This window comes from Stegostoma tigrinum, chromosome 44, assembly GCF_030684315.1.
Source record: "Stegostoma tigrinum isolate sSteTig4 chromosome 44, sSteTig4.hap1, whole genome shotgun sequence".
In the NCBI taxonomy this organism is placed as follows: domain Eukaryota; kingdom Metazoa; phylum Chordata; class Chondrichthyes; order Orectolobiformes; family Stegostomatidae; genus Stegostoma; species Stegostoma tigrinum.
In genome coordinates, this window is record NC_081397.1 from 10,604,018 (window position 1) to 10,631,070 (window position 27,053).

General features: G+C 44.3%; 4 protein-coding genes across 8 annotated transcripts; 2 read left to right on the top strand and 2 right to left on the bottom strand.

The window, feature by feature from the left end:
* The first annotated feature begins 984 nt into the window (after positions 1–984).
* Positions 985–21,501, top strand: LOC132207022 (late histone H2B.L4-like). The gene is made up of 2 exons (XM_059642210.1): positions 985–1,483; positions 21,373–21,501. Exon 1 carries the CDS (start codon positions 996–998, stop codon positions 1,374–1,376), a length of 381 nt encoding a protein of 126 aa, XP_059498193.1. The 5' UTR covers positions 985–995; the 3' UTR covers positions 1,377–1,483; positions 21,373–21,501.
* On the top strand, positions 3,637–4,319 carry LOC125450307 (late histone H2A.2.2-like). The gene has a single exon (XM_048526292.2). It carries the CDS (start codon positions 3,706–3,708, stop codon positions 4,147–4,149), a length of 444 nt encoding a protein of 147 aa, XP_048382249.2. The 5' UTR covers positions 3,637–3,705; the 3' UTR covers positions 4,150–4,319.
* LOC132207038 (histone H4) lies at positions 4,078–6,151 on the bottom strand. Its single transcript, XM_059642228.1, has one exon. It carries the CDS (start codon positions 6,139–6,141, stop codon positions 5,830–5,832), a length of 312 nt encoding a protein of 103 aa, XP_059498211.1. The 5' UTR covers positions 6,142–6,151; the 3' UTR covers positions 4,078–5,829.
* Positions 10,006–21,033, bottom strand: LOC132206986 (zinc finger protein 664-like). Of its 5 annotated transcripts, none has more exons than XM_059642139.1 (4): positions 20,909–21,033; positions 19,367–19,416; positions 13,890–13,976; positions 10,006–12,371 (listed from the first exon to the last, which is right to left on the bottom strand). In XM_059642139.1, the coding sequence occupies exon 4, from the start codon at positions 12,269–12,271 to the stop codon at positions 11,801–11,803; it is 471 nt and encodes a 156-aa protein (XP_059498122.1). In that variant the 5' UTR covers positions 12,272–12,371; positions 13,890–13,976; positions 19,367–19,416; positions 20,909–21,033; the 3' UTR covers positions 10,006–11,800. The 5 variants fall into 5 exon arrangements, with proteins under 5 accessions (XP_059498122.1, XP_059498123.1, XP_059498124.1 ...); XM_059642140.1 differs by having other exon boundaries at positions 13,876–13,976; XM_059642141.1 differs by lacking the exon at positions 20,909–21,033 and adding an exon at positions 20,577–20,899.
* Positions 21,502–27,053: the final 5,552 nt, after the last annotated feature.

A 27,053-nucleotide genomic window follows, 5' to 3' on the forward strand; every position in this document is an offset into this window, starting at 1 on the left:
GAGACTTTGGTGAAAGACGGTAGAGACAGGGCTTGTTTTCCATGGAGTGTGGGAGGCCGAGTGGTGACCTTCCAGAGGATTATAAAATTATGAGCAGCATGGATAGGGTGAATAATCAAGTTCTTTTGCCCAGAGTAGAGGAATCCATAACTCGAGGGCATGGGTTTAAGTGGAGAGATTGAATGTTGAAGAGCAACCTAAGGTGGGCAACATTAGCTCGCAGCGAGTGGTGCATAACTGGATTGAACTGCCAAAGGACGTGGTGGAGGATACGACAATTACAACATTTAAATGGCTTCTGGATGGGCGCAGGATGAGGAATGGTTCAGAGTGATATCGGCCAAATGCTGGTAAATGGGACTAGATTAATTTACGATATCTGATTATTATGGTCGATGTGGACACAAGAGTGCTGTACATCTCTATGACTGTATGACAGGAACAGATTGTGAGAGAGTGATATTCATTCACACTGCATAAACAGACAGGGACGGATAGATAACTGCACTCGCATTTTCACATAGGAGAGACTGACAGATATTGGACAAAACTATCCCTCAATAAGCCTGAATCTCTCAATGACACAAGTGTCCTGCGGAACTCAGAGAGAGATGAAACAAAATAATATTACACAGAGAGATTACTTTGAGCAGAACAAAACACACTGCCACAATTAAAATCTCTCAGATACTGTGTTCAAGATATCATTAACTGACAATAACCGGTTGATTTGCGAGTGAGCTCGGAGTTTGTTCCGTGTCCAGAATTTGGTTTGTGTCTCGCATTTCATTGAAGATCCTGATAGATCCGCATTGTCTCCATAAACTAACCAATCACAGCGAGGCTGATGTCATGCTCCGACATTCTTTTTAACTGTCCAATCAAGAACAAGACTTATCCCTTATCCCTCATTAGCATTGCTGACGCGGTAAGGCTATAAAAAGCGAGCTCCGAGGCCGTTTTCGCTTATTCTGTGTCTGAAAGTAACCGTGACGATGGTGGATGAGAAGAAAGCGCAGGCAACTTCCAAGAAGGGCGCCAAGAAAGTCATCAAGAAGGCGCCAGCGAAAGGCGGTAAGAAGAGGAGAAAGTCCAGGAAAGAAAGTTACGCCATCTATATCTACAAAGTGATGAAGCAGGTTCACCCCGACACCGGCATCTCTTCCAGGGCCATGAGTATCATGAACTCGTTCGTCAACGATATTTTTGAGCGTATCGCGGGGGAGGCTTCCCGCTTGGCCCATTACAACAAGCGCAGCACCATCAGCTCCCGGGAGATCCAGACCGCGGTGCGGCTGCTGCTGCCCGGGGAGCTGGCCAAGCACGCCGTGTCGGAGGGTACAAAGGCGGTGACCAAGTACACCAGCTCCAAGTGAGACACCACATTGTGCTGAAAAAACACATCCAAAACCCAACGGCTCTTTTCAGAGCCACCCACAACTTCGCTGAAACAGCTGAACCAATTTTCTGCAAATGATTTTCGGTATGTATTAGTAATGTCAGTCGGCTTTTTAAAAATAACGTAATTGTTTTAGAACTCGATGTGTCGTCCCTCATCTGCCCTTTATTTTAGGTTGCAGCCATACCCTGTCTCGTTTCCCTGTATCTGCAAAGAGCATAATTATCGCCAATGAATCATTTATCAACAACTTCCATTTTTTTTTCCAAGTTCCTCTTTCACACTTGATGACCCCGGGAAACAAAGTTAACATCGAATCCCATGAATAGATTTTACAATCTACTTGCTGTTCTGTTAATTTTACAATGAACCGAGATAAAGCCAGAGCAGCTGCCGAATTGCGATAGCAAGTGTGAAATTGTGCCTGACGACTGGTCAAGGACAACAGGGGAGGGCAACTTCAAGCTGTTGTTTAAAGTGTGAACGCGTTCACCCAAAAGGACATTGTGCGAGGTTTAATCAATATTCGGTGTGCACTTGAAAAGTGAAATAAAAATATGCGCAGAATGCGGTGCTTTTTTTTGCTATTTCCGCTTGTTGCTAAATTCAGAAAATTCTATTCAAGTGCAGAAATGGACAGATTCGAGTAGAAGAGAGAATGCAATACAGAAAAATTGTGTAAAGTATTCATTTGCAATGTCAGTGTGAGTGAGCTTATACAGGATTAAATTATTCACTCCTTTTCCTCTTTTGTGGGTTTGAGCATTTTTCAAACTAATCGCAGTGGGTTCTGAACCCTGAAATCCCCCTGCAATTTAATTGCAATTCAATTCCAAATCTCAGCGGGATTTGTGATTTTTGTTTTTTTCAAAATGCAGTATGTGGTACTTTCTGCTGTCGGTGCGAGAATTTCAAAGTGATTCTTAACGAAACTAGAATAGCTCCCGGACTCGCATCTGCAATGTGGAACTATTGTAGAAGTCCAGTCGAGTGCAATAGGAAAGGCGATTTTAAAAATATTGTCCAAAGCATTAATACGCTCACCTGAAAAAAGGAGTATTTTATCAATATCAGTGATAATGGGAACTGCAGATGCTGGAGAATCCAAGGTAATAAAATGTGAAACTGGATGAACACAGCAGGCCCAGCAGCATCTCAGGAGCACAAAAGCTGACGTTTCGGGCCTAGACCCTTCAGCAGAGAGCTCTCTGAAGGGTCTAGGCCCGTAACGTCAGCTTTTGTGCTCCTGAGATGCTGCTGGGCCTGCTGTGTTCATCCAGCCTCACATTTTATTATCTTTTATCAATATCACCGGGTGCTGATGTGAAATAGTATCTATGCAGGGAACGGATTTTGGCAGGTTTGTTTTTTGCTTCCGTTTATTCGTAAAGTTCGAGCAAACAATCCTTTCAAGAACATAAATACAGATGTATGGAGGCTAGGGAATGACTGAGATTGAGTGAAGCATGTCGGTGTAATCTAAAAGTAAATTACTTCAAATACTTTTGCATTTTTCTTTGTTTGACTTCTTACTGTTTTGTACATATTGGCGGGCTTTTCGAGTTTGAAAGAAAGCGGTTGATGATTTGGCGCCGGCATTTTCCTCCGGTTTCCACGCAGAGGAATTTTGTTTTATTTTCAAATCTCCCCGCGGTTTTGCAGAAAGCTCATAAATGAGGCTTTCTGCTGTCGGTGGGAAAATTTCAAAGTGAACCGAGATGAAAGCAGAACAGCTGGCGGACTGGCATCGCAAAAGTAGAAATATTGTTGATCCCGTGCAATAGGGAGCGCGATTGTCAATATTGTTTAAAACGGTAATGCGCTCAACGGGAAAGAAATAGCTGTGCGATGCTTTTATCAATGTATCCGGGTGCTGATGTGAAATAAAATGAATCTGTTCAGAGAGTAACTTACGCCGGGCTCTTTTTCTGCCATCTGTTTATTCTTAAGGATCAGGGTAAAAAGCAAAATCATAATCACATCGATTCACTTAGGCCTGGGAATCAGAGAGAGATTGTATGAAATATACAGTTGTATTCTAAAAGTAAATTATCTGGAATATGAACGCATTCTTCTTCGTAAAACTTCTTCCCGTTTTGAAACTATTGGCGGGCTTTTCGAGTTTGAAAGAAAGCGGTTGATGATTTGGCGCCGGGATTTTCCGGCCTCCTCCCCGGGCCCTCTCCGGATTGGTGAGGGAAGCAGATATCTGATTGGGCATTGAAACGACATTAGGAGATACTGAACAATGTGACCAATCAGCAATGGCCGCACCCCCATTCCTCCCGAAGGTATAAGAGGGCGGGATGTGGCCGCATTGCAGAATTCTCTGTGAAAGTGTTTGTGAGATTGTGGCGATGTCTGGGAGAGGAAAGGGCGGTGGCGGGAAAGCTCGGTCGAAGGCGAAGTCTCGGTCGTCTCGGGCTGGGCTGCAGTTCCCGGTGGGCCGTGTTCACAGGCTCCTGAGAAAGGGTAACTATGCTGAGCGTGTGGGTGCCGGAGCGCCGGTCTATCTGGCTGCGGTGCTCGAGTACCTGACGGCTGAAATCCTCGAGCTGGCCGGTAACGCGGCCCGGGACAACAAGAAGACCCGCATCATCCCCAGGCACCTCCAGCTGGCCGTGCGCAACGACGAGGAGCTCAACAAGCTGCTGGGAGGTGTGACCATCGCTCAGGGCGGGGTGCTGCCTAATATTCAGGCCGTGCTGCTGCCCAAGAAAACCGCCGCTGGGGGCGCCACTAAAAAGTGAAGGGGCCGTTCTGTAACCTGACAACCCAAAGGCTCTTTTGAGAGCCACCCACAACATCAATGAAAAGCAGTTAGACTGTCACTGCTGGTTGGTTATTTTTCCTTTTCTGTGAAGTCTGGGGACTGTGTAAATGAAATTGCGATAATTAAACTTTCCTTTTTTATTTTAGATTTCTTAAAAAATATTTTTTTCTCAGACTTTTATATTGGTTCAATCTCTGGAAAAGCTTCACCAGTCTGGCAAAATTTGTGGAAGTGAAAACAGGTCACGTTTAGGGTCCGCTCACCGTCACTGAGGGCCTTATCTGGTCAAGATAAAACAAGAACAGCTGTCGCCCTGGAATAGTAAACGTGGAGTTTTAGCTGTAAGGGACTGCGGCATTAAATAATCAAAATGCTGTCCCCATTGTTCCGTCAGGGAACAACACCGTTGAGTACCTGCACAGGAGAAAAATGGCAAATCGATTCTGTACCGACCAAGGGGATCAACCGACAAACACGAGCGGGGACCGGGCCAAAAGGGAGATTGTGTGACCTAAACTTATAAATCCTTTGTATGTTTTGGCGGGCTTTTCAAATTTAAAAGCAATAATTGTTGAAGGCTGATTGACAAACTCATTTGCAGTTAACCGATTTGAAATAATCCGCTGATTTCACCCTGAGAGTGAATAAATATTAAAACGTAAAACACCATTCGTCTGCAACTTGTATTGTGCCGAATACGTTATAGAATTTTCTTTGTAACAGAGATTGCAGTCTGCGCGGCCAGCACTTTGGATCATTGCCTGAAACAGGCAGGAGCAAAGCGCGGGGTTTGATGCAGTCCAGCGAAACTGATCAACCGAACGTGAAACCGTGGTTAATCTAAACAACATGCCGATTTAAACATCTTAAAAGCTAGCACAGTATGCGACGGTAAAAATACAAAATGTCACTTTATCGGTACTTTTTTAAAATTACACCCAGACCATAATTAGCCCGCACACAACTTGCAATTGCTGCCAGTCCTGTCGGTAACAGGCAGATAGAAAGAATACGGCACGAAAACAGCGGCACGGCTGTGAGAGTGAAAACTGAACAACAAATCATTCCTGGAAGGGTCAATGAAGTACAAATACTGTGAAATGTATCATTCGCCTCTGGGTCCCAAAACTCATGGAAGAACACATTATTATTCATGGTGTTAACAACTAACTACACATACTGGTATTGTTACCGAGACAGAGAGGTGTTCGTAAGAAAAAGGGTCTAAGGTCAAGGGGAGAAGGCACATCAGGGTTGAGAAACCAATCAGCCATGATCGAATGACAGAGCCGACTTCTGTATCTTAGTCGCAATGTGATATAATCAGCAGCAATATCAGTGTATTCTCGAACGGCTGAAAAGCCTCTATCTGCACTGAAGGGATATTTTAAATGTAAAACATTCGTTATAGGAGACAGCAACGAAGTGAATGCTCCGCTCTACCTGTTTTCACTCCTGTAGCGCTGAGCGTGAACTTTATGTATTGTCTTTAAAGAGTGATCCAAAATCAAATATCTCGAAATGAAATAACCAGCTGCAGTACACTGTCCACTCCCTATGTGCTGCCTTTTCCCATCCTCGGGTCTCCGCTCTCAATCGGAGGGTTTGGGTGGCTCTGAAAAGAGCCTTTGGGTTCGCTGGAAAAGGGACGAGTTGTTCAGCCGCCGAATCCATACAGAGTGCGGCCCTGGCGTTTCAGAGCATACACCACATCCATGGCAGTCACCGTCTTGCGCTTGGCGTGCTCAGTGTAGGTCACCGCATCCCTGATCACATTCTCCAGGAAAACCTTCAGCACCCCGCGGGTCTCCTCGTAGATCAAGCCCGAGATGCGCTTGACCCCGCCACGGCGAGCCAGGCGCCGGATGGCTGGTTTCGTGATGCCCTGGATGTTATCACGGAGCACTTTGCGGTGCCTCTTCGCTCCGCCTTTTCCGAGGCCTTTGCCTCCCTTCCCTCTCCCAGACATCTCGCTTCTTCACTCCAATCGCTGCGGAATCAGACCCGAGCTGCCTCACCTTCCTTTTTTATACAGCCCGCCCCGACCTGACTGAGAAAGGGCTGACAGAGAGTGAGAGGCGGCCCGGGCAGGAAACTGAGTGACAGACAGAGAAATGTCCAGCTCCGCCTCCAGAATACTGCCGCCCCCAACTGGATCTGGAACTAAACCTTTTCTCCACAAGGGCAGTGAACACAAGGCCCGGCAGAAAACCTGCAGAATCAAGTTTCACGATGAAAGATAGTAAAAAGGCGGTGAGCAAGAACACCAGCTCCAAGTGAGACACCACATTCTGCTGAGAAAAACACATCCAAAACCCAAAGGCTCTTCTAAGAGCCACCCACAACTTCATTGAAAGAAGCTGAGCCATTGTCTCTATTACTGGTTTGCTTGAGCTCACAGGCTCCTGAGAAAGGGTAACTATGCTGAGCGTGTGGGTGCCGGAGCGCCGGTCTATCTGGCTGCGGTGCTCGAGTACCTGACGGCTGAAATCCTCGAGCTGGCCGGTAACGCGGCCCGGGACAACAAGAAGACCCGCATCATCCCCAGGCACCTCCAGCTGGCCGTGCGCAACGACGAGGAGCTCAACAAGCTGCTGGGAGGGGTGACCATCGCTCAGGGCGGGGTGCTGCCGAATATCCAGGCCGTGCTGCTGCTCAAGAAAACCGCCGCTGGGGGCGCCACTAAAAAGTGAAGGGGCCGTTCTGTAACCTGACAACCCAAAGGCTCTTTTAAGAGCCACCCACAACATCAGTGAAAGAAACTGGACCCTCACCACAGCCGAGTTAATTTTAATGTCCTCTGTATTACTGGGAGACTGGTAACACAATACTCACCCTGCCATTATTGTTAGTGTTATTGAGCTATAATCCGCCCGGACGGAATGTATCCATGAGGTAGTTTCCTGTAATTGTATTGGAAAGATCTGACACTGTTAGAGGAATAGCAACAAGTTTAGAAATCGGGTAATAATAACCCCGGAAGCCGTAAAGCAATTCAGTATCCCTTGACATGATGCATTCGACCAGATAAAACTATCTGTGGTACGGTAGCCCTTCCGCCTGTGCTGTTTTTCCTCTTCTCGGGTCTCCGTTCTCAATGTAAGGTTGTGGTGGCTCTGAAGGGGGAATGGAGGCTGCCCGTTTACCACTTAAGCAGTTGTTGACTGCTGTATTTTGTGTTGAATGTTTGATTTTTAAAGATTTGAGATTGTTCAATTTGTTTTATTTCAACATTGTTTTTTTTGATGAATAAGCTGAAACGAGTATTTAAAACAAACGAGCATCTAATCGATGGTTCTGGCGATTCCATTCTAGGATGACTGATACCAATGCTTATGGGTAGAATTTAATCGAGTGGATTGCCGTGGTTTATATATAGGATACTAAATATGAGTGTGAATGACAGGCTTCGATATCCTTTTGCAATTTAATGCTACACTGTTTGAAATGCTCCCTAGGGGGCACTGTATCATATCACATACAATCACGAGGAAATAGTCAATGTGAGACCTGCACCCAACGGTGAGATGGGAGTGAATGAATCCACCCAAGAGCTTTATTTCATTTGCAATTCTCTTTTATTTTTATATTTAGACAATTGAGATTTGAAAGTCGTAACAATTTAGTATGGAATTGGAGAAACTGTTAATTTGTTGAATGAACTCAAATGAGTGGCAGATGGAGTTTTCATCAAATAATTGTGAGGTGCTTTTTTTTCAGAAAGCCAAATCAGGTCAGAACTTGCACACCATGATGGGGAATGTTCCTGAACAAAGAGGCGTTGTAGTGCAGATTAATAGTTCCTTGAAAGTGGAGTTGGAAGTAGATGGGATAGTGAAGAAGGTATTTGGTACGCCTGTCTGTATTGGTCAGTGCATGGAGTATGGGAGTTGGGAGGTCATGTTGCATCTGGACAGGACATCTGTTTGGCCACTCTTGCAATACTGTGTGTAATTCTGGTCTCCCTGCTACACAAAGGATGTTGTGAAACGAGAAATGGCTCAGAAAAGATTGACAAGGATGTTGCCAGGGTTGAGGATTTGAGCTGTTCGGAGAGGTTGAATAGGTTGGGGCTATTGTTTCGTTCAACCCTGGAACCTCGGCAGCTGAAGTGACCTTCTCTAGAGGTTTAGAAAATCATGAGGGAGATGGATATGGTGAGTATCAAGGTCTTTTCCCTCGGGTGGCAAAATCCAAAAACTGGGGCTGGTGGGGGTACAGTTTTAAGGTGTGAGGTGGTTAATAAGTGACCAAGATGCAACCTTTTTCAGGGGATCGTGCATGCCTGGAATGAGCTGCCAGAGGAGGTTGTGGAGGCCGGTACAATTACTGTATTTCAAAAGCATCTGAAAGTGTATATGAATAAGGAAGGGTTTAGAGGAATAAAGGTCAAATTCTGGTAAATGGGACGAGATTAAATTAGGTGGTCTGGACCAACTCGTCCATGTTGACCAAAGGGCCTGTTTCCAAGCTGTAAAATGCTATGACTATGACAAACAAGTAAATGCAGTGGCTGATCTGACATGTAAGCTTTTCTGTATATTCGTGTGAAGCACAGAAGCAAGTTATGGGAACAGCATTCTTCATCATACAACTCCCCCTATTTTTGTGCCAAACAAACTAACATTTGCTAAAATGCAAGAATGAATAAAACAGTTCTTAACATGCCTTCCCTGAAAAGACAGAACTCCAGCCTTATTTTTCACATACGTAAGATTCAGTTTAACGTAAATTAAGCCAGAACTTTCACTGCCCCTGCACCCATTTCACATCCCACCCATTGGTTTGTTGTCCATTTTATCAGAATCCCTGCATCCTTCTGAAGTTGGCTCCGTTTCTTTTCCTTGTTTACACCATAGCAGTTTTAGCAATCTCAAAACTCATGCTATGATCTGGGATCCTGTGCACAGTCAGATATTCAAAACAAAAACTGACTTTATCCCTGCACCATCAATACATTTGTCCCTCACATGGCCATTTCAGCTCTCCCATCATAATTCTGACAACAACTGGAATAGAGTTACATTTAAATAGGGGAGATTATATCAGGGAAAGCTTTGTCTGAATAAATACTTGAAGCATATCCAGGTTAGGTCAGTTAAACCATTGTTATTCTGGGAATGTGCATTGTGTATTTTACAAATGTTGCATAAATTAACAAGTGATCACTGACCCGATGCACACCTTATTCTCAGATGCATTCACATGCATCCCATTTTCCCTGCATCTCCAGAGAAAGGGCAAATTACACACCAGAGTGTCATTTTTCAGCTACTTCTGTGTGTTTAAGTTCCTTTTTAATACTCCATTAGTGCAGGAGATTCAAACCCTGGTGGAATACGAACCCTGAGTTTCACACCCAGCAAACAAGTGTCCCATCCCTTGTCAGCAAGTAAAAGAAAATTGTTTCCCTCCAAGTTCTGCAAATAGATTTTATATGTTTCTCTTTTTAAAATTAATTTTGTAACTCTCTGCAGGGGTTCTGCCTGGTGGTAGAATGCTGGAAATGAGGCTTTCTACTGTCAGTGAGAGGCTTTCAAATTGAACCGAGATACACCAAAACAGCTGCTGGACTTTTCACACCAGCAAAAACATGATGTGACCAGGGCAATAACAACATGAAAAACGTGACAGGAAGTAGGGATTAAATTAAAATGGAGTTGGAGGGCTGTTTGAGCTTCATTCACTTTGAAAGTTGCTCTCTGGGAGAGGGAGGGATTTCTTCTGTAAATATCCACCTTTAGTCTGGTACGCAAGCGAGACTTTCACTCTGCTTCTGACAGTCTTTGCTCCTGTGAGTAAATATGGGGTAAATTATTGAACAACTAGAGTATCAGGTGGAATTGAATTTCATTTATTATTTTATACCGGATGACACTTTATTTCCACATCTTCTGGTACATTGGGTGACAGTTTAATTGTGTGTCTGACTATCTCCAAGTGAGATACTCTTTTATTTTGGTTGACATGGTGGTCAGTCATGTGACGCTGCAGAGATTCTTCAGCAAAATCAAAAAAGACAAATTGTAATTACGCAAGACAAAAACAGAGAGAAAAACAATGTTCCTCAACAATAACAATATTTCTCAACAGCACCAGTTGGTCCCTTGAGCCTGCTCTGCCATTGTACAGAATCAGGGCTGATCTGACATTCTTCATGGCTGCTTTCCTGTGATTTTCCCATAATTCTTCATCAAGAATCTACATCAGCCTTCATTTTAGACTAGGCCCGACTTTGCCTCCCTGTTCTGTGGCAACAAGTTCCACAGGCTCCCAACGCTCCACAGAAGAAATTCCTCCTCATCTGTCTTAAATTGGTGGTGGCCCTATATTCTGAGACAATGCACTTTGGACAGAGATTCTTCCAGCAAGTGAAAAATCCTCTCAACATTTACCCTTTCAAGCCTAATTTAATACGTTTCATCACTTCTCATTCTTCTGAACTCCAGTGAGTAGACTCCCACAAAGTTTAGCCTTTGCTCACATGACAGTCCCTCCATACAAAGGAATATCCTGGAGAACATTCTCTGAACCACCTCCAATGAAATAATACCTTTCCTTCCATAAGGGGGCCAAAATTATTCCCAGCATTCGAGATGTGGTCTCACCAGCACCTTGGACAGTTGCAGGAAGACATCCCAACTTTATTTCAAGAAAATTGGAGATTTAAAGTGCCATTGTTCCACAAGCCTTCCTGATTACCTGCTGCAACTGTGTGCCCGTATTTATTTACACAGGTTTAAATCCAGAGAAATTACATCAAATATTAAATCTCTAAATTATATCTGAACAGGTTTGGCCCAAACACATCCTGTGAACTATGGAATTTTCTTTCAGGAATACTCTCAAATTTCAGAGAATAAACATTTTCCGCTTCTAATACCATCACAGCTCAAACCAAACCCTCCTCAGAAGTTCTACTCAGGTAACTTTTTGTTCTTTTGTTTCCACTGAATTATTCTGAGCTCTCTATAGTAGACAGACTAAACTTGATTCTGATCTTAGTCCTATCTCCAAACTAAACAAAATACCTTCTAACCCTGGGTTTATAAAGAAAAATCAATCCTTGATTACTCTGAACTGAAAACAAGATAATGTCCTTTGATGTTTGCTCATCCATTGCAAATCAACAAGAGTCTAAACAATTTCCCATTCACTCCACATGGGGCTCCACAGCCACTTGCATTCTGAGCAGTGCTGGAGGAAGGTCACTGTTTCACAAGGATTCACACTTTTTCTTTCAAAGAAAACTTTCAGAAAATGAACCAAATTCAGTGTCACTATTATAAAAGCCAACTTCCAAACTGAAATTTATATAAATTATACATCCTTCATCACGGCAGTTACTCAGGATCTCACTGACATTTCAGCAGTTTCCATAACTCAATGAATCCCTTCCCTGACACAGAGAAAGTGAACAGCCTCTCCCCAGTGTGAACTGTCCACAAGGTGGCAGATTCAGTGAATCCCCTCACTCAGCTTCTCCACAGACAATCTGCTGATGTACAGTCATTTATCTGAACTGACTCAACACTGTCCTACAGTGGGAACAGGTAAACACTCTCTCATCAGTGTGAATTCACCCACGTGTCATCAAGCTGGATGTGTCAAAAAATCCCCCTCCCACACTAGGAGCTGGTGAATGGCCTCTCCCCAGTGTGAATTCGTTGATGAGTCTGGAGGCTGGAAGCCAAAGTGAATCCCTTGCCGCACGTACAGCAGATGAACGGCCTCTCCCCAGTGTGAACTCGCTGGTGTATCAGCAGGTTGGAGGAATTAGTGAATCCCTGCCCACACTCAGAGCAGGAGAATGGTCTCTCCCCAGTGTGAACTCGCTGGTGTCTCTGCAGGTGGGATTTCTGACTGAATCCCTTGCCACATTCAGAGCAGGAGAATGGTTTCTCCCCAGTGTGACTGCGCCGATGAATTTCCAGTTCAGTCGAGGATCTGAATCCATTCCCACAGTCCCCACATTTCCACAGTTTCTCCTTGTGACTCCGTTTATGTTTCGAGAGGTCAGATGATCGGCTGAATGCTCGTGCACACACATCACACATGTACAGTTTCTGACCGCTGTCAACAGTGTATTCTCCTTCCATGTTCAAAACCCAATGAGATTCAGGTTACACCAAATTGGGCCACACTGAAATCCTGATCGGTTGCAGTTTCCCCGACTGTAAATCCTCTCCTTCCAATATCCTGTGGAATTGATTTAGAACAGAATTAATGGAAGTGAGAGTCTCCCCATAAAAATACAAAGTCATGCATCTGTCCTGGTATCGCATTTGGCTCCGTGTCAAATGTATGAACACAACGGCTAACATATAAACTATCGGGCCGTCCCGCCTGCTCCATCATTCAATACGATGATGACCGATAAGATCATGTTTTGAATCTCTAGCTACACCCAATAAGTTTTGATTCCCTGGCTGAACAAGTATCTGCCCACCTCTGCCTTAAAAATGTTCAATGATCCAGTCTCGGAGATACTGAGAACTGCAGATGCTGGAGAATCCGAGGTAACAAAGTGTGGAGCTGGATGAAGGGTCGAGGCCCGAAACATCAGCTTTTGTGCTCCTAAGATGCTGCTTGGCCTGCTGTGTTCATCCAGCTCCACACAATGATCCAGTCTCGACTGTCTTTTGAGGCAGAGGGTTCCAAAGTCACACTAATCTTGTATAAAGAACTCCTCTCATGATAAAGCAGTCTTCCCCCATTCTGGACTTAGCCGGAGGAGAAAATATGTCCACATTCACCTTGTCAAAACCCATTCAGGATATTAAACATGAGGCAAGTCACACCTCACTCTTCTGAACACGTGAGCATTCCCCATGCTGTCCAAAATATCCTCAGAAGACAACCCACTCATTCAGGGATAACAAGGTGCAGAGCTCAATGGACACAGCATGCTAAGCAGCATCAGAGGAGCAGGAAGGCTGACATTTCAGTCCTCGACCCTTCATCAGTCTTCCAGCTCCTCTCATGCTGCTTGGCCTTCTGTGTTCATCCAGCTCTACACCATGATATCTCAGATTCTCCAGCATCTGCAGTTCCTACTATCTCCACTCATTCAGGTATCAGTCCACTGAATCTCCACCGCATTTACATCCTTCCTTCAATAATGAGACCAAAACGGCACATAGTCATGGAGGTGAAGTTTCACTTATTCCCTGTACAACTGAATTATCAAATCCTTACTTTTCTATTCGATTTCACTTGTGATAAACAAGAACATTCCATGAGCCTTCATCTTCACTTGTTAATTATATCCCAATCTTTTGTGTATTTCACACCAGATCCCCTTGATATCTAAACCCCAAAAGATTCTGCACCTGTCTTCTTTTCTCATTTTTCCCGTCAAGCAAACAATTTCACATTTTGTTATATCATAGATCACCTGAAATATTCATTCAAAAAGGCTGCAAACTGTTGTCGGGAAATTAAGTCTTCACAGCCACCTTTCTTGATAGCTTTGTAGCAACACAAAGTGTACCTACCATGACTTCATTTCCCTCGTCCAAGTCACTGATATAAACTGCAAAAGGTTTAGGTTCAGCAGAGCCCTGTGGCTCCCCACTCATCACATTCTGACAATCTGAAACACACCCATTTATGGATATTCTCGGTTTTCTATCATCCAGCCAATCCAGTATCCAGGCCGGTATGTACCACTAAACTAGTAGCTCCCACTCAAAACAGTCACCTTTTCCATGGTACCTTGTGAAATGCCTTCAGGAAAGCCAAGAACAAGAGATCATCAGGCTCCCTTTATCCACAGCACATGTCACTCCTCAAAGAATTCCACTAAATTGGAGAAACACAAAGAAGTAATTGTTCCCTTAGTTGAAGGGTGAATAACACTGGGCATCATTTTGCAGTGAAAGGCAAGAATTTTACAGGGGAATGGAGGAAAACATTTTTCACCTAAAGGGTGGTGCAAGTCTGGAATGCACTGCCTGGGACGGCCGTTGATGCGGCAAGCCTCACAAATCAACCTCCACTGCTCCAGGGAAGAAAAGCCCCATCCTTTCCAGCCCCAACCCACAGCCCAAACCCTCCAATACCGGCAATATCCCTGTGAATCATCTCTGAACACTTTCAGGATTCACAACTTCTTTCCCATAGCAGGGAGACCTGAACAGAATACAGTATTCTAACTATGTCCTGTACAGTCGCAATATGACATCCCAACTCCAATAACTCAATGCAGTGACAAATGAAGGCGAGCGTACCAAATGCCTTCTTCACCACCCTGTCCACCTGCAACTCCGCTTTCAAGGGACTTTGCACCTGCACCCCTAATCCCCTTGTCCGGCTACACTCCCATGGGCCCTCCCATTAACTGTCTAAATCCTGCCCTGATTTTCATTGTTGAAATGCAACACCTCTCATTTGTCTGAACTCCATCTGCCACTCCTCAGCCCACTGATCAAAATCCCAAACTACTCAGTGAAGATCACCTTCCTCACTGTCCATGCACCACCAATGTTGGTGTCATCTGCAAACCTATGAACTATACCGTCACATGCAAATCATTTGGATAATTACAAAAAGCAGTGGACCCAGAACTGATTCTTATGGCACACCACCTGGTCACAGGCCTCCAGTTCAAAAGACAACCCTCCACCACACCCCTCTGTTTCCTACCCTGAATCCATATTTGATTCCAACTGGCTAGTGCTTCCTGTATTCCATATGATCTAACCTTGCTAACCAGTCTACCATGCAGAACCTTGTCAAGTGTTTTGCTGAAGTCCATATACACAATGTCTACCGCCCGGCCTTCAATCTTCTTTGCCACATTTTCAAAAAAAATAACACAACCGACAGACTGAGACACGATTACTCATGCACAAAGCCATGCTGACTCTCCCTAATCAGTCCTTACCTTTCTAAATGCATTTAAATCCTTTTGTTCACTTTTATTTCTTCAGGTTTTTGTTTCAAATTCATGCAGAGGTGTTGGGCGGCACTGGCTAGGCCAGCATTCACTGTCATCCATAAACTGCCCAGAAGGCAGTTAACAGTCAACATTGCTGTGGGTCTGGACACGTAAACCAGACCCATTCAGGATGGCAGCTTTCTTCCCCAGTGGACCTGAGTGAACCAGATGTTTTGTTCCTAAAAATCAACAATGGATTCTTGACCATCGTTCAACTTAAAGCCAGAGTTTTATTCAAGTTCTACCACCTGCCATGGCAGGATCTGAACCCAGGTCCCCAGATTAATATTCTGGTGATATACCACCAAATAATTGATTCTCATTCCCTCCATGACAGGTCACCCTAACTGGCCTGTAGTTTCCTGTTGTCTGCCTTCCTCGCCTCTTCAATACAGAGGTTTTATCTGCTATTTTGCAGTGAGACAGAAACTTTCCAGAATCTAATGCATTTTGGAAAGTTAACACCGATGTTTCTACAACAACTGCAGAATATTTGTTCGCCAAGCCACTTCTTTTGTTAAACACCGTCTGGAGTGTTTTTTTTTAAGCCACCCGATCTTCCATAGAGTCCAGCTCCCTTTGACAACCTCACGCTGGAAAGTGTAGGGCCCAGCTGGCTTTGAAAGGACTCAGGGTAAACTCAGCCACTTCGCCTCCATCACCACTCCAGCTCAATCCGATACAGCAAAGACTTACAAAAGCTAACTGGAATAAGCCCCTGAAGAGGAAAGAAAAAGGCAAATAACAGGAATCGCTGATTTGCTTTTGGGGAAAGGCCAGCACAGGCACAATGGATAGAGCAGCCTCCTTCTCCATGGTAATCAGTGACTTTGTGTGACTCAATTAATAGGAACCAATAGGCCACAATATGACCACCACCCACCCTGTTAGAAATGGCCTTTTAATTCATCCATGTGTGTTTCTTGACTTGGTTCTGGGAGGAAGTCCTAGATGGGGTTGAGAAATGTATCAGCCATGACTGACTCTGCAGACTCTGGTTCTGCTCCTCTGTCTTATGGACTTATCATCAAAAGAGCAGCAAAATACTGTCGCTGCTGCTGCAAGTCTGAAATAAACAGAAAATGCTGAAAAATCACAACAGGTCGGGCAGTATCTGAGGATAGAGAATCGGTTCATGTTAACAGAGTGCAAGTTACAAGAAAGATAGAGTGCTTTTCTAAGATTGGAGATTTATACAGAAGATGGGTCTCTAAATAGTTGCAGATTTCAGGCAGTACCAAAAATGGAAGCATGTACTGATTGGCTGCATAATTGGAATTCTTAGGCTTGTTATGATGTTTTGGCTATGAGCTGGGAGCAGCAAATTCAGAACCCGAGCAGCCAATGCAACTGTAAGAAAATGGACGGGTCATCAAGGGACAATTGGAAGAGGACAACTGGAAATTCGGCAGAGAGCCAATGGCCATCTGAAAGGTGTGAGAGCTAACTGCCATTTGAGCTCACATGCACCCAGCTCACACAAGAAATCACTAAGTTCTGTGTGAAAGCACCATCCTATCCACTATAGGTCTCACGACGGCACTTCCAGCAAGAGTCTTCACTGAGAAAACATCCCTGACAGCAGAATCAGTGGAATAGGAGTGTTTATGGCATGAGACAAACAGAAGGAAGAGCGTTTCAGAGACACATTCTATGTGAACTGGGAGAGATTATGTTTTAATTTATTATTCTTATTAATTGGGCTTATAATACGTGGGACTTGTGTTTATTTGGACAGCATGCCAGGAGAATTCAGTTCAGTTAGGGAATAGATTGTGCCTGGTCGGTTGGGGTGGGGTGGGTTGGGGTGGGGATGGTGGGGGCAAAGGTTTTTCTGTTTGTCAGTAATTCTGTTCATTTCGTCATTGTTAGGGCTAAATAAATAAATTGTTACTTTTACTTGTGACTTATACAGTGGGGATCAGGGATTTTTTTTTAAACCATTCTTCTAACAGCAAGCTTCCCTGTGTGTTAAGGTCACCATTAGAAAGGAACCTCTACTCCCATAACAACAGATTGGGGCTTGAGTTTTGGGTTAATTATCCAAACGTTCGACCTACCCCTGCTTCATAACACCCTGCTCTTGGAATCTATGCAATGATCAATAAAGGGAAGCATCCCTTATATGTTCTTAACTGCATGAATTGACCTGTCCTGCCACCCTCAGGAATATGCAGACAAGCACATGTGAACCTTTTGCTCGTTTGAGCTTCCTAACGTTTTGCCATTCATTGAGTACACCCTTGTCTTGTTCCTTCTGCCAAAGTGCATCACCTCCCATTTATCAGGGTTAAACTGCAACTGCCACTATTCTGCCTTCTGACCAATCTGTTCATATGTTCCAGTCACCCAACACCTGTCTCCTCACTGTCAAACACCTGACTAATTTTAGTGTCATTCACAAACTTAGTCATCATCTCTCTCAAGTCTTATCTACTTCACGTACAAATATCACAAAAACACACTGATCCCTGTGGGATGTCACTGCACACTGCATTCCAGTCACACAAACTGCCTTCTACCATCGCCCTCTGTTTCCCAGCACTGAGCCAATTTTGGGTCCAGCTTGGCAAGTTACCAGGCATCCCATCAAGGATTGATTTCAAAGGACCTGAGGAGCAACATGTTCATGCAGAGAGTGCTAGGTGCACAGAATGAGCTGCTAGAATAAGTGGTGAAGGCTGGTACAATTACAACAATTAAAAGGCATCTGGATGGGTACATGAATAGGTATAGTTGAGAGGGATATGGGCCAAATGCTGGCAAATGGGACTTGAATAATTAAGAATATCTGGACAGCATGACCGAGTGTGACCAAAGTGTCTGTTTCCATGCTGTACATCTCTATTGTTCTACATCGACGTTAACTTCATCAGTCGAGGCACGGAGTATAAGGGCAGGGAGGTTATGTTGAAGCTGTACAGAATTTTGGTCAGACCACAGCTAGAGTACTGTATACAATCCTGGTCACCACATTATCAGACAGACATGCAGCTGACAGGAAAAGCAGTCTCATTGGTGATAGTGAGGAGGATGCTCTCAAGCTACAGTCTGATATTGATCAACTGGTAAATTGGGCAGAGGGGGCTGTGTGGTCATGAATTTGGGAGGTTTCAGGTGTACATAATTCTGAGAGTTAGAGACAATGCAGATCATGACAACCTTTTCCCCATCGCAGACATGTCTAAGACCAGTGGGCATAGGTTTAAGGAGAACAATAAGTGGTTTTGACAAGATCTAAGGGAAAGAAAAGAATTCACCCAGAGAGCGGTAGAAATATGGAACGCATGGGCTGAGATGGTGATGGAGGCGAGTACTCTCACAACATTTAAAAAGCATCTGAATCAACACTTAAAAAGCCAGAACAGAGTAGTCTATTGACCAAGTGCAGGTAAATGGGATTAATGTAGTTTCAAGTTTGGTGGTCAGTTTCAACACGGGGACCGAAGGGCCTGTTTCTTTGCTGTATTACTCTATAACTCACTGTAACTCAATCCTATGGGCTAAAGGTACTTTTACAGTGTTAGGTGACAGATCAGCATTGAACAATGGAACAGGCTTCAGGGACGGATGGCCTACTCCTGTTGCTGTAAGGTTATGAGGGTCATAGAGAGGGTGGATAGGAAGCATCTGTTCCCCTTTAATTGAAGGGTCAATAGGACATCATTGAAAAGGGGAAAGACAGAAGATTGATGGAATTTGATGAAGTTTATGTTTTTTTCATTCAGAAGGTGGTGGGTATTTGGAATACAACAGCTGGGAGGGTAAGTGAAACAGGAAACTTCACAACCTTTAAAAACGTATTTAGCTGAGCACTTGAAACATCACAACTTATAAAACAATGGGCCAAGTACTGCACAGTGGGAACAGTGTAAATTAGGTTTTTTTTGGTGCAGACTTGATGGATCAAAGTGCCTCTTCTAAACTGTATGATTCTATGACTCTGCAATTCCTGACGGTGAAAAGTACCGAGGGAAGATGGAGCTGGTAAGTCAGCAGTGCACACTTGGATGATGGGCAATGACAGAAACTTCAGACATTCAGCAAACAAACACAAACATTAAACAGAGCAGGTTAGACATTGGTAGAGAGCTGATCAGGGAGGACAGAGGCGACACACAGTAATGGATGGTCATGGCTTCAGATCCACAGTAAAGGAATTACACCAGCCCCAGAGGTATGCATCGTTCCACAGATAACTGGCACACACCGAAAACCTCAAAATTGTAAAAGAATGGTCAAAGTTACTCACTCAACAGTTTCACCGTCTGCAATTTGGAAATCTCCTGCTGGAGCCGGCACCTGTAAAGATATCAGAAACGCCAGAGTCAGAAAAATCCCACATTTGAGGAAATCCCCAGGGAGTGGGTGATGTCACTGTGCAATTGTCAGTTTGTGATGACATCATCACAACAAACAGAGTGCATTCTGGGTCTGTACAAACCAGTGACTACCCACACATTCTGAAGGATGGGCGGGTGGCTTCATCAGAACGGTTTGAGGGATCGGGGATTTTAGTTGCAAGGCTGCATTCAAGAAATGCAGCATTCAAGAAATGCAGCATTCAAGAAATGCATTGCTCCAAAGTGAATAAAGGACAGAGTGGGGGGTGGGGTGGGGTTGATAACAGTACAAAAGTTATAACAATCATAGAGGTCCACACACAAAGAAAAAGGCCCTTCAGCCCATTAAGGCTGTGCCAGTCAGAAACAACGACCTCACCACTTGTCCAGTACAAGACAATCTTGAATCTAACAGAGTTATGATCAATGTCTACAACTGATTCCCTCACTGATATTTCAACTCCTTGCTCGGCTTCAATTACCTAAAACTCAGTCCAGTACCATTCCCTCTCGTGTAGGATCTTCTTAATACTGGCTTCAAAAGCTGCCGTGGATGCATGTTGAGAATTTCACTTTCTCTAAATCTTTCACACTATGACTACCCCAGTTGATGTTGGGAATAGTTCTCGCACCTGTTACTTTATGCCTCATCAATACAGTCAGAGAAACTAACACCAGGAGAAGGCCATTCAGCCCTTTCCTCCAGCTTCAACATTTAAATGATCATGGCCAAACATGCAACTTAGTACCCTGTTCCTTCTTTCTCTTTGAACATTTCAGTCCTATGTTTTGGCCACAACAATTTGCCGTGGGAGAGAATTCCACAAGCTCACCACTCCCTGGGTGAAGATCTTTGTGCTCATCTTAGTCTTTCGTCCTACGCTGCATCCTTCAACCTTGAACCTTGGTTCTAGACCCCCCCAGTCATTGGGAACATCGTTTCTGCATTTATCTTGTAGGGCCCTAAATTTTATACATTTCTATTGGATGCTCCCTCAGTCTCACAATGACCCTGTGCAATTCCAGCACAATAGTCTTGCTTCTGTATTCAAATCATCTCACTGTGAGGGCTAACATACAATCTGCAATCTTCACCGCCTGCTGTGCATACATGCTTACCTTCACAAGCTGGTGTCCCTTCTCAAATCCATAACCATTCAGATAATAAACTGGTATAACAGGGTGTAGAGCTGGATGAACACAGCAGGCCAAGCAGCATCAGAGTTATCCTCATTGTAAGCAATTGATGGTAAACTTCCAGTCAGGAACAATGTTGCCCCCTACAAACATGGCGGCACCTCGAGTGCATTCCCCCAACAAACATTGCCGCCGCACCTGCGCCCTACCGCCCGTCATTATCAAACGAAATGGCGGCCATCAATTCAACTTTAAACTCCGGCATTGGCGACAAACGGAAGCATCAGAAGGTCGTGCTGGGATTTACAGCTTACCGAACAGCTTTACGAAGCTTTTCCGTCCATCTGCTGAATGCAGCGGCCCCGTCGTTCTGTCCGTTTGTTAACGGTCCAAGAGCCGCCTGAAACAACGCTCCCCCGTCGCTGTCACCCTGCACAAAGTCCAGTCACACATGGCACTACGCCTGCGCACATTTTCCTGTTCTGTGACTAGGGAACATTTACTGCTCTTTGGCATTCTGGGTAGCTGTGCCGCCATTGACTATTCTCTTTCAAGGATGTTATTTGACCGGTTCTACTGGCTCAATTAACTGCATGATTTCCAATTCTAATGTTACTTTTGGGTAAAGGGCATATTTGCAATTCTAATTTTGTTTTCTCACAAAACAAACGCATAAACATTCAGTGCATTCCAAGCATGGCCTGATTAGTTCCTGGTATAATTGCACAGGATTCGTTGCAAGCCTCAAACTCTCATTTGTTTGATTTTCTATGAACAGATAGGAACTGCAGTGATGGCGAGAAGCAGAAGAGATGGGAGTAGGAAGAAAACCGGGAATTTTGGAAGGAAACAGGACAGATGGATTTCAACCCAAGGAGGAATGGAAGTGCGTGTGGCCAGCATTTACAACTTTGGGACAGCAGGAGGGGAAAATTAAAAGGAAAAAAGTGTGTTCTGAATTTCTACCCTGTCCTGAGAGTGATGCCATTTGCAAACTCCTTTTATATGAAACTTGAAAGGGAAAGTTTACAGACTTTATCTCAAATCAATTACTACATTAAGATATGACAGTGTCACTTAATTCATCATGACCTACATAGTTTGTAGGTAAAAGGAGAACTGTTTAACCAGTTAAACAGTGAGAACGATAAAAGTCCAACATTCATGAGCTTTTTGTTTCAGAGTTCCAGCACCTGCAGTTCTTTATTTTGTTTAAGTATTTTGTTTTCCCTCTGGCTCCGTTTTGTATTGCATAACATTCTAACTGGAGTTTACGGTTGCTCACTTAAATAAGAAGGTCACCAAGAATCTGGCAAGAGGAACGTTGCAAAGCAATGGTAAGCTCAGAAATTGCGGATATAAAGCCCAAGATGCTGAAATCAGTTGTCCACCCAGCTGAGCTAACCGATCCTCCCAATACAGCAGGTCCAAGAGTCAATCACGACTTAAGTACCCAGGATACCTGGCAGTGGGAACCAAAGATCAAAGGTTCAAACTACTGATGAGGATTTATTAAACAAACCTAACATGCTTTTAAATCTTTAGTCAGTTATAAGGTTTTAATTGATTAATCTTTATGTGTAAATCCCCGAATTCCCGTCAAGTCACTGCCCTGAGAGAACAAAAGGTTTTACAAGAAGTGACATTTTTTGTCGGACAATGCATGTTAGTTGTGAGACCTTGTTCAGAATCTGTTTATGTTTTGGTTTGGAGTCAGGCTGATTTTATTTCTTCAGCAGCTATTTATAAAACGCCACCATTGACTGACTGTCCATAAATTATGTGCTTTTTGAACAAAATTGAATGTACCTGCAAATGCGAATTTTTTCCATACATGCATTCCATTACGTGTGTGTGAGGGAGAGAGAGAGAGAGGTGGATTATAATCTAATATCGTATATTTACTTATACACCGCCCCCCGCCACCCCCAAAACCCCATCCAATAGCGGCACCTCCTCATAATGTGTACAGAAAACAGTGCACAGGCGCCGTACTGAGTCTGACAGGAGCATGAGCGAGATAGGCAATGGCGAGGGTGATATGTTTCCCTACCGTCTTTGGCAGTGTTCACAATTCAGCATGACGAAGAGAGTGATGGACACGGTGGGTGACGGAAAAGTTTCATAAAAACGTTGGCTAAGACGTAAATCCGAATACGACCTTCGAGTGAAACCGTTTTTCTTCCACTCCCAGAATTTAGGGTTTATGGCCGCCATCTCGATTTGAAATGAGAGGCCGCAGGGCGCAGACGCGCCGGTATCTTTTTAGGGGGCAATCTTGCTCATGCCTAAGAGGAGTTTGTGACCAATTGCTCAGAATCGGCTAATGCGTGATTTTTCATTTGGACAACTTCTGAGTGAGCTCATGCGTGGCAGATAAAATGTAATGTAGGAATTCTAAAACAAGAAAATAACTCATGAATGTGGGATTTTTTTGTATTCTCGCTGTGTAACTGGTTATAAACAGTTCTTATTTCAGCTCAAAGCTACATCATATGTAGGCCGTGACAATAAAACGTGAGGCTGGATGAACACAGCAGGCCCAGCAGCATCTCAGGTTGTGCTCCTGAGATGCTGCTGTGCCTGCTGTGTACATCCAGCCTCACATTTTATTATCTTGGATTCTCCAGCATCTGCAGTTCCCATTATCACATGTAGGCCGTGATGAATTAAGTGGGTGCCAGATCTCAGTGTGGTAATTGATTTGAGATGCACATCTGTAAACTTTCCCTTTCAAGTTTCATATAAGAGAAGTTTGCAAATGACATCACTCTCACTACAAAGTGAAAATTCAGAACACAGCAGGCCGAGCAGGAAAGGTTGACGTTTCGGGTCGGAACCCTTCTTCAGAATGGGAGTGGGGAAGGGGATTCTGGAATTAATAGGGACACGGGGGGGGGGGGGGGGATAGAAGATGGATAAAGGAGAAGATAGGTTGAGAGGAGACAGACAGGTCAAAGAGGCGGGGTTAGAGCCAGTGAAGGTGAATGTAGGTGGGGAGTTAGGGGAGGATAGGTCAGTCCAGGGTGGACGGACAGGTTGGGGGACGGCATGAAGTTAGTGGGTATGGGTTGTGTTGGGGCTTGAGATGGGAGGAATGGTTAGGGAGGCGCGACGACATGTCCATCCTGGGCCCCCTGCATTGCCACAAAATCGCCACCCGAAAGATGCAGGAACAGCGTCTCATATTTTGCTTGGGAACTCTGCAGCCCAAGGTTATCAACGTGGACTTCACAAGCTTCAAAATCTCCCCTTCCCGACCACGTGCCAAAACCAGCCCAGCTAGTCCTCGCCTCCCTAACCATTCCTCTCCCCCTCTCCGTCCCCTACCCCCTAACGCCATCCCACCCCCTGACCTATCCGTCCTTCCTGGACTGGCCTATCCCCCCACCCCCCAACTCCCCACCTACATTCACCTTCACTGGCTCTAATCTCGCCTCTTTGACCATCATAAATGCTGTGTGGCCTGCTGTGTTCATCCAGCTCCACACTTTGTTATCATGGATTCTCCAGCATCTGCAGTTCCCATTATCTTTGAACTTTCTGTCTCCTCTCAACCTATCTTCACCTTCATCCATCTTCTATCCACCTCCCCCATGTCTCCCTATTTATTTCAGAATCCCCTTCCCTTCCCCCATTTCTGAAGAAGGGTCCTGACCCGAAATGCCAAGCTTGCCTGCTCCTCTGATGCTGCTTGGCCTGCTGTGTTCATCCAGCTTCCCACCGTGTTATCTCAGATTCTCCAGCATCGGCAGTTCCTACTGTCTGTGGAAATTCAGAACACACTGTTTGTGTTTTGATTTATTTGCCCCCCACTGCTATCCCAAAATTGTAAATGCTGGCCACACACACGTAGGAGGGCCAGCCTGTAGTGCAGGAATCTCCTGTGGCTTTCCCATCTCAAACAGAGATAGCCAGAACTGCCAATGCTGAAGTCAGATATAACACAGTGTGGAGTTGGAGGAACTCAGCAGGCCAAGCCTGGTTCCTGTAAATTCATTGTTACCAGTATCTGCCATTCGAACCTATTGATCCAACATGATTGGTGACCAAACATGTTTTCTGTGGATGGAATCATCAATAACACTGATTTTTTTTCCCAATCTCCCAGATCAGACATAAAGAGCACATCACTCTATGAAAGGCCATTCCTGCACCTTAATATGCAGACCCAGAAATTAGCACTGTCTCTGCTGCTCTTAAAACACTGTTCTAAGATAACTTAGTACTTATGTTTTGTATTCAGATAAAATCAAGACAGATCTCCGTTAAACAAAAGAAACCTCACCCTACCACTATTATAAATATGCAAATAAAACAGATTAAACAAACATTTAGCTGATCAGACTGTGAAATGCAGACACTATCACCTCTTAGTAGTTCCCATATTGAGGCCTGTCCAGGGTCAGCTGTGAAATTTCACTTTGTTTTGTATTTTTTTTTTCTTCAACTTTAGAGCTATTCTCTGACCTCTCACGTGTTCTCTCTCAAAACTATGACCCCTGCCTGACACAATCCTGAGTCACCTGTAGTGTGTTTGCAAAATGTCAAATGGCAGAGAGAAACAAAGGCAGCAGGAGATGATCATGAAGGAGCTAACTATGTTACTCGTGACTGTTTCCCCTCCCCCCAAAGCCCAGCAGAAAGAATTCCCTTGCGGTAAGTTTGTGTCTTGTCTTTCCAGGAATATACAAAATACAAGTGGTTGGATATCGAGTACAACCCCGGTAAGGGCTCATGGCAGAAGGTATACTTGTGAACTGCGACCCTGTGTCCCTCGCCCAGGGTTCAAGCACTACAGTACTGGAAAAGTCACTGTCAAACTGTTACCCAACAGCACCCCTTGCCTTGCAGATAAAAGAATCTCTCACTCTGAATACTGCCAACCAACCGCTGTCAAAAAAAAGGACAAATTATGAAAGTGGGGAGTTTCTGTTAAATAGATACAAGAGAACAGTTCGACCACAGCTGGAATACTGTGAATATTTTCTAGTTTTCAGCCCCAATCTAAGATATGTTGGCATTGGAGGAATTCCAGAGAAGGTTTATCAGGCTGCTCCGAGGTATTGGAGGGATTGTCTTGTGAGGTGAGTTTGAGTAGGTTGGGTCTGCATCATTTCCAATTTTGTGTCCAATTTTGGGCAACAAACGTCAGGAAGGACATACTAGCCCTGGAGCGTGTCCAGCGGATAGTCACACGGATGATCCCTGGAATGGTAGGTTTAGCATATGATGAACGGCTAAGGATCCTGGGATTGTACTCATTAGAGTTTAGAAGGTTGAGGGGAGATCTAATAGAAACTTACAAGATAATGTATGGTTTAGAAGGGGTGGACGCTAGGAAGTTGTTTCCATTAGGTGGGGAGACTAGGACCCGTGGACACAGCCTTAAAACTAAAGGGGGTAAATTTAAAACTGAAATGAGATGACATTTCTTCAGCCACAGACTGGTGAGCTTGTGGAATTCATTGCCGCAGAGTGCAGTGGAGGCCGGGACATTGAATGCCTTCAAGGCTGAGATCAACAAATTCTTAATCTCAAAAGGAATCAAGGGCTACGGGGAGAGTGCAGGGAAGTGGTGTTGAAATGCCCATCAGCCATGACTTCAATGGCAGAGTGGACTTGATGGGCCAAATGGCCTTACTTCCACTCCTATGTCTTATGGTCTTATTTAGTTTCAAAGAATGAGAGGTGACGTCATTGAATCAAACAAGTTTCTTAGAGGGACTCGACAGGCTCAATGTGGAGAAATTGTTTCCTGTAATGTGAGAGTCTAGTACAGGAGGGCATTGTCTCAGAATAAGGCATCATCTATTTAAGACAGAGATCAGGAGGAATTTCTTCTCTGATGGTGGTGAATCTGTGGAAGTCTTCACTTGAGGGTTGTTGAGGCTGGGTTATTAAATATAATCAAAGCTGAGATAGATTTCTAATCAGTAAGGGAAATCAAGGTTTGTGGGGTAAAAAGGTAGGATGGTGGAGTTGAGAATGATCAGATCAACCCTGATCTCATAGCAGAGTGGATTTGATGGGCTAAATGGCCTACTTCTGCTCCTACATCTTATGGTCTTTGAAAGGGTTTGCACAAACTTGCATAATCCAAGAATCTTGAAGTCAGTGGTGAATGTTCCAGAAGCTAATCTTCACAAACCTCTTAGAAAGGTTGCCCTGTGTACCTTTCCAATTCTGCTTTTTCTTGGCCTCACGTCTGTCGAATCTGTGCAAGTGTACTGCACTATTTGTTTTTGTTGCCTGCCTGTCGAACATATTTGCCGTGCACACTCACTGACTGGGCTGTCTGAGCTCTGACAATATTGCTCCCTCTTGGATTACATTCACAAACTCGTGTGTCGCAATGAAAATTTGTAAAATATGTTGGCCTTGCGTGTGCACACGAGAAACTGTGTGTTTGTGAGACTGTAAGTGTGTGAAAGGGTGTGAGTGAATGTTTGATTGAAT

Excerpts from the sequence above, each read along its gene's own strand:
- LOC132207022 (XM_059642210.1), top strand. The coding sequence starts at position 996 with ATGGTGGATGAGAAGAAAGCGCAGGCAACTTCCAAGAAGGGCGCCAAG.
- LOC132207038 (XM_059642228.1), bottom strand. The coding sequence starts at position 6,141 with ATGTCTGGGAGAGGGAAGGGAGGCAAAGGCCTCGGAAAAGGCGGAGCG.
- LOC132206986 (XM_059642138.1), bottom strand. The coding sequence starts at position 12,271 with ATGGAAGGAGAATACACTGTTGACAGCGGTCAGAAACTGTACATGTGT.
- LOC125450307 (XM_048526292.2), top strand. The coding sequence starts at position 3,706 with ATGTGGCCGCATTGCAGAATTCTCTGTGAAAGTGTTTGTGAGATTGTG.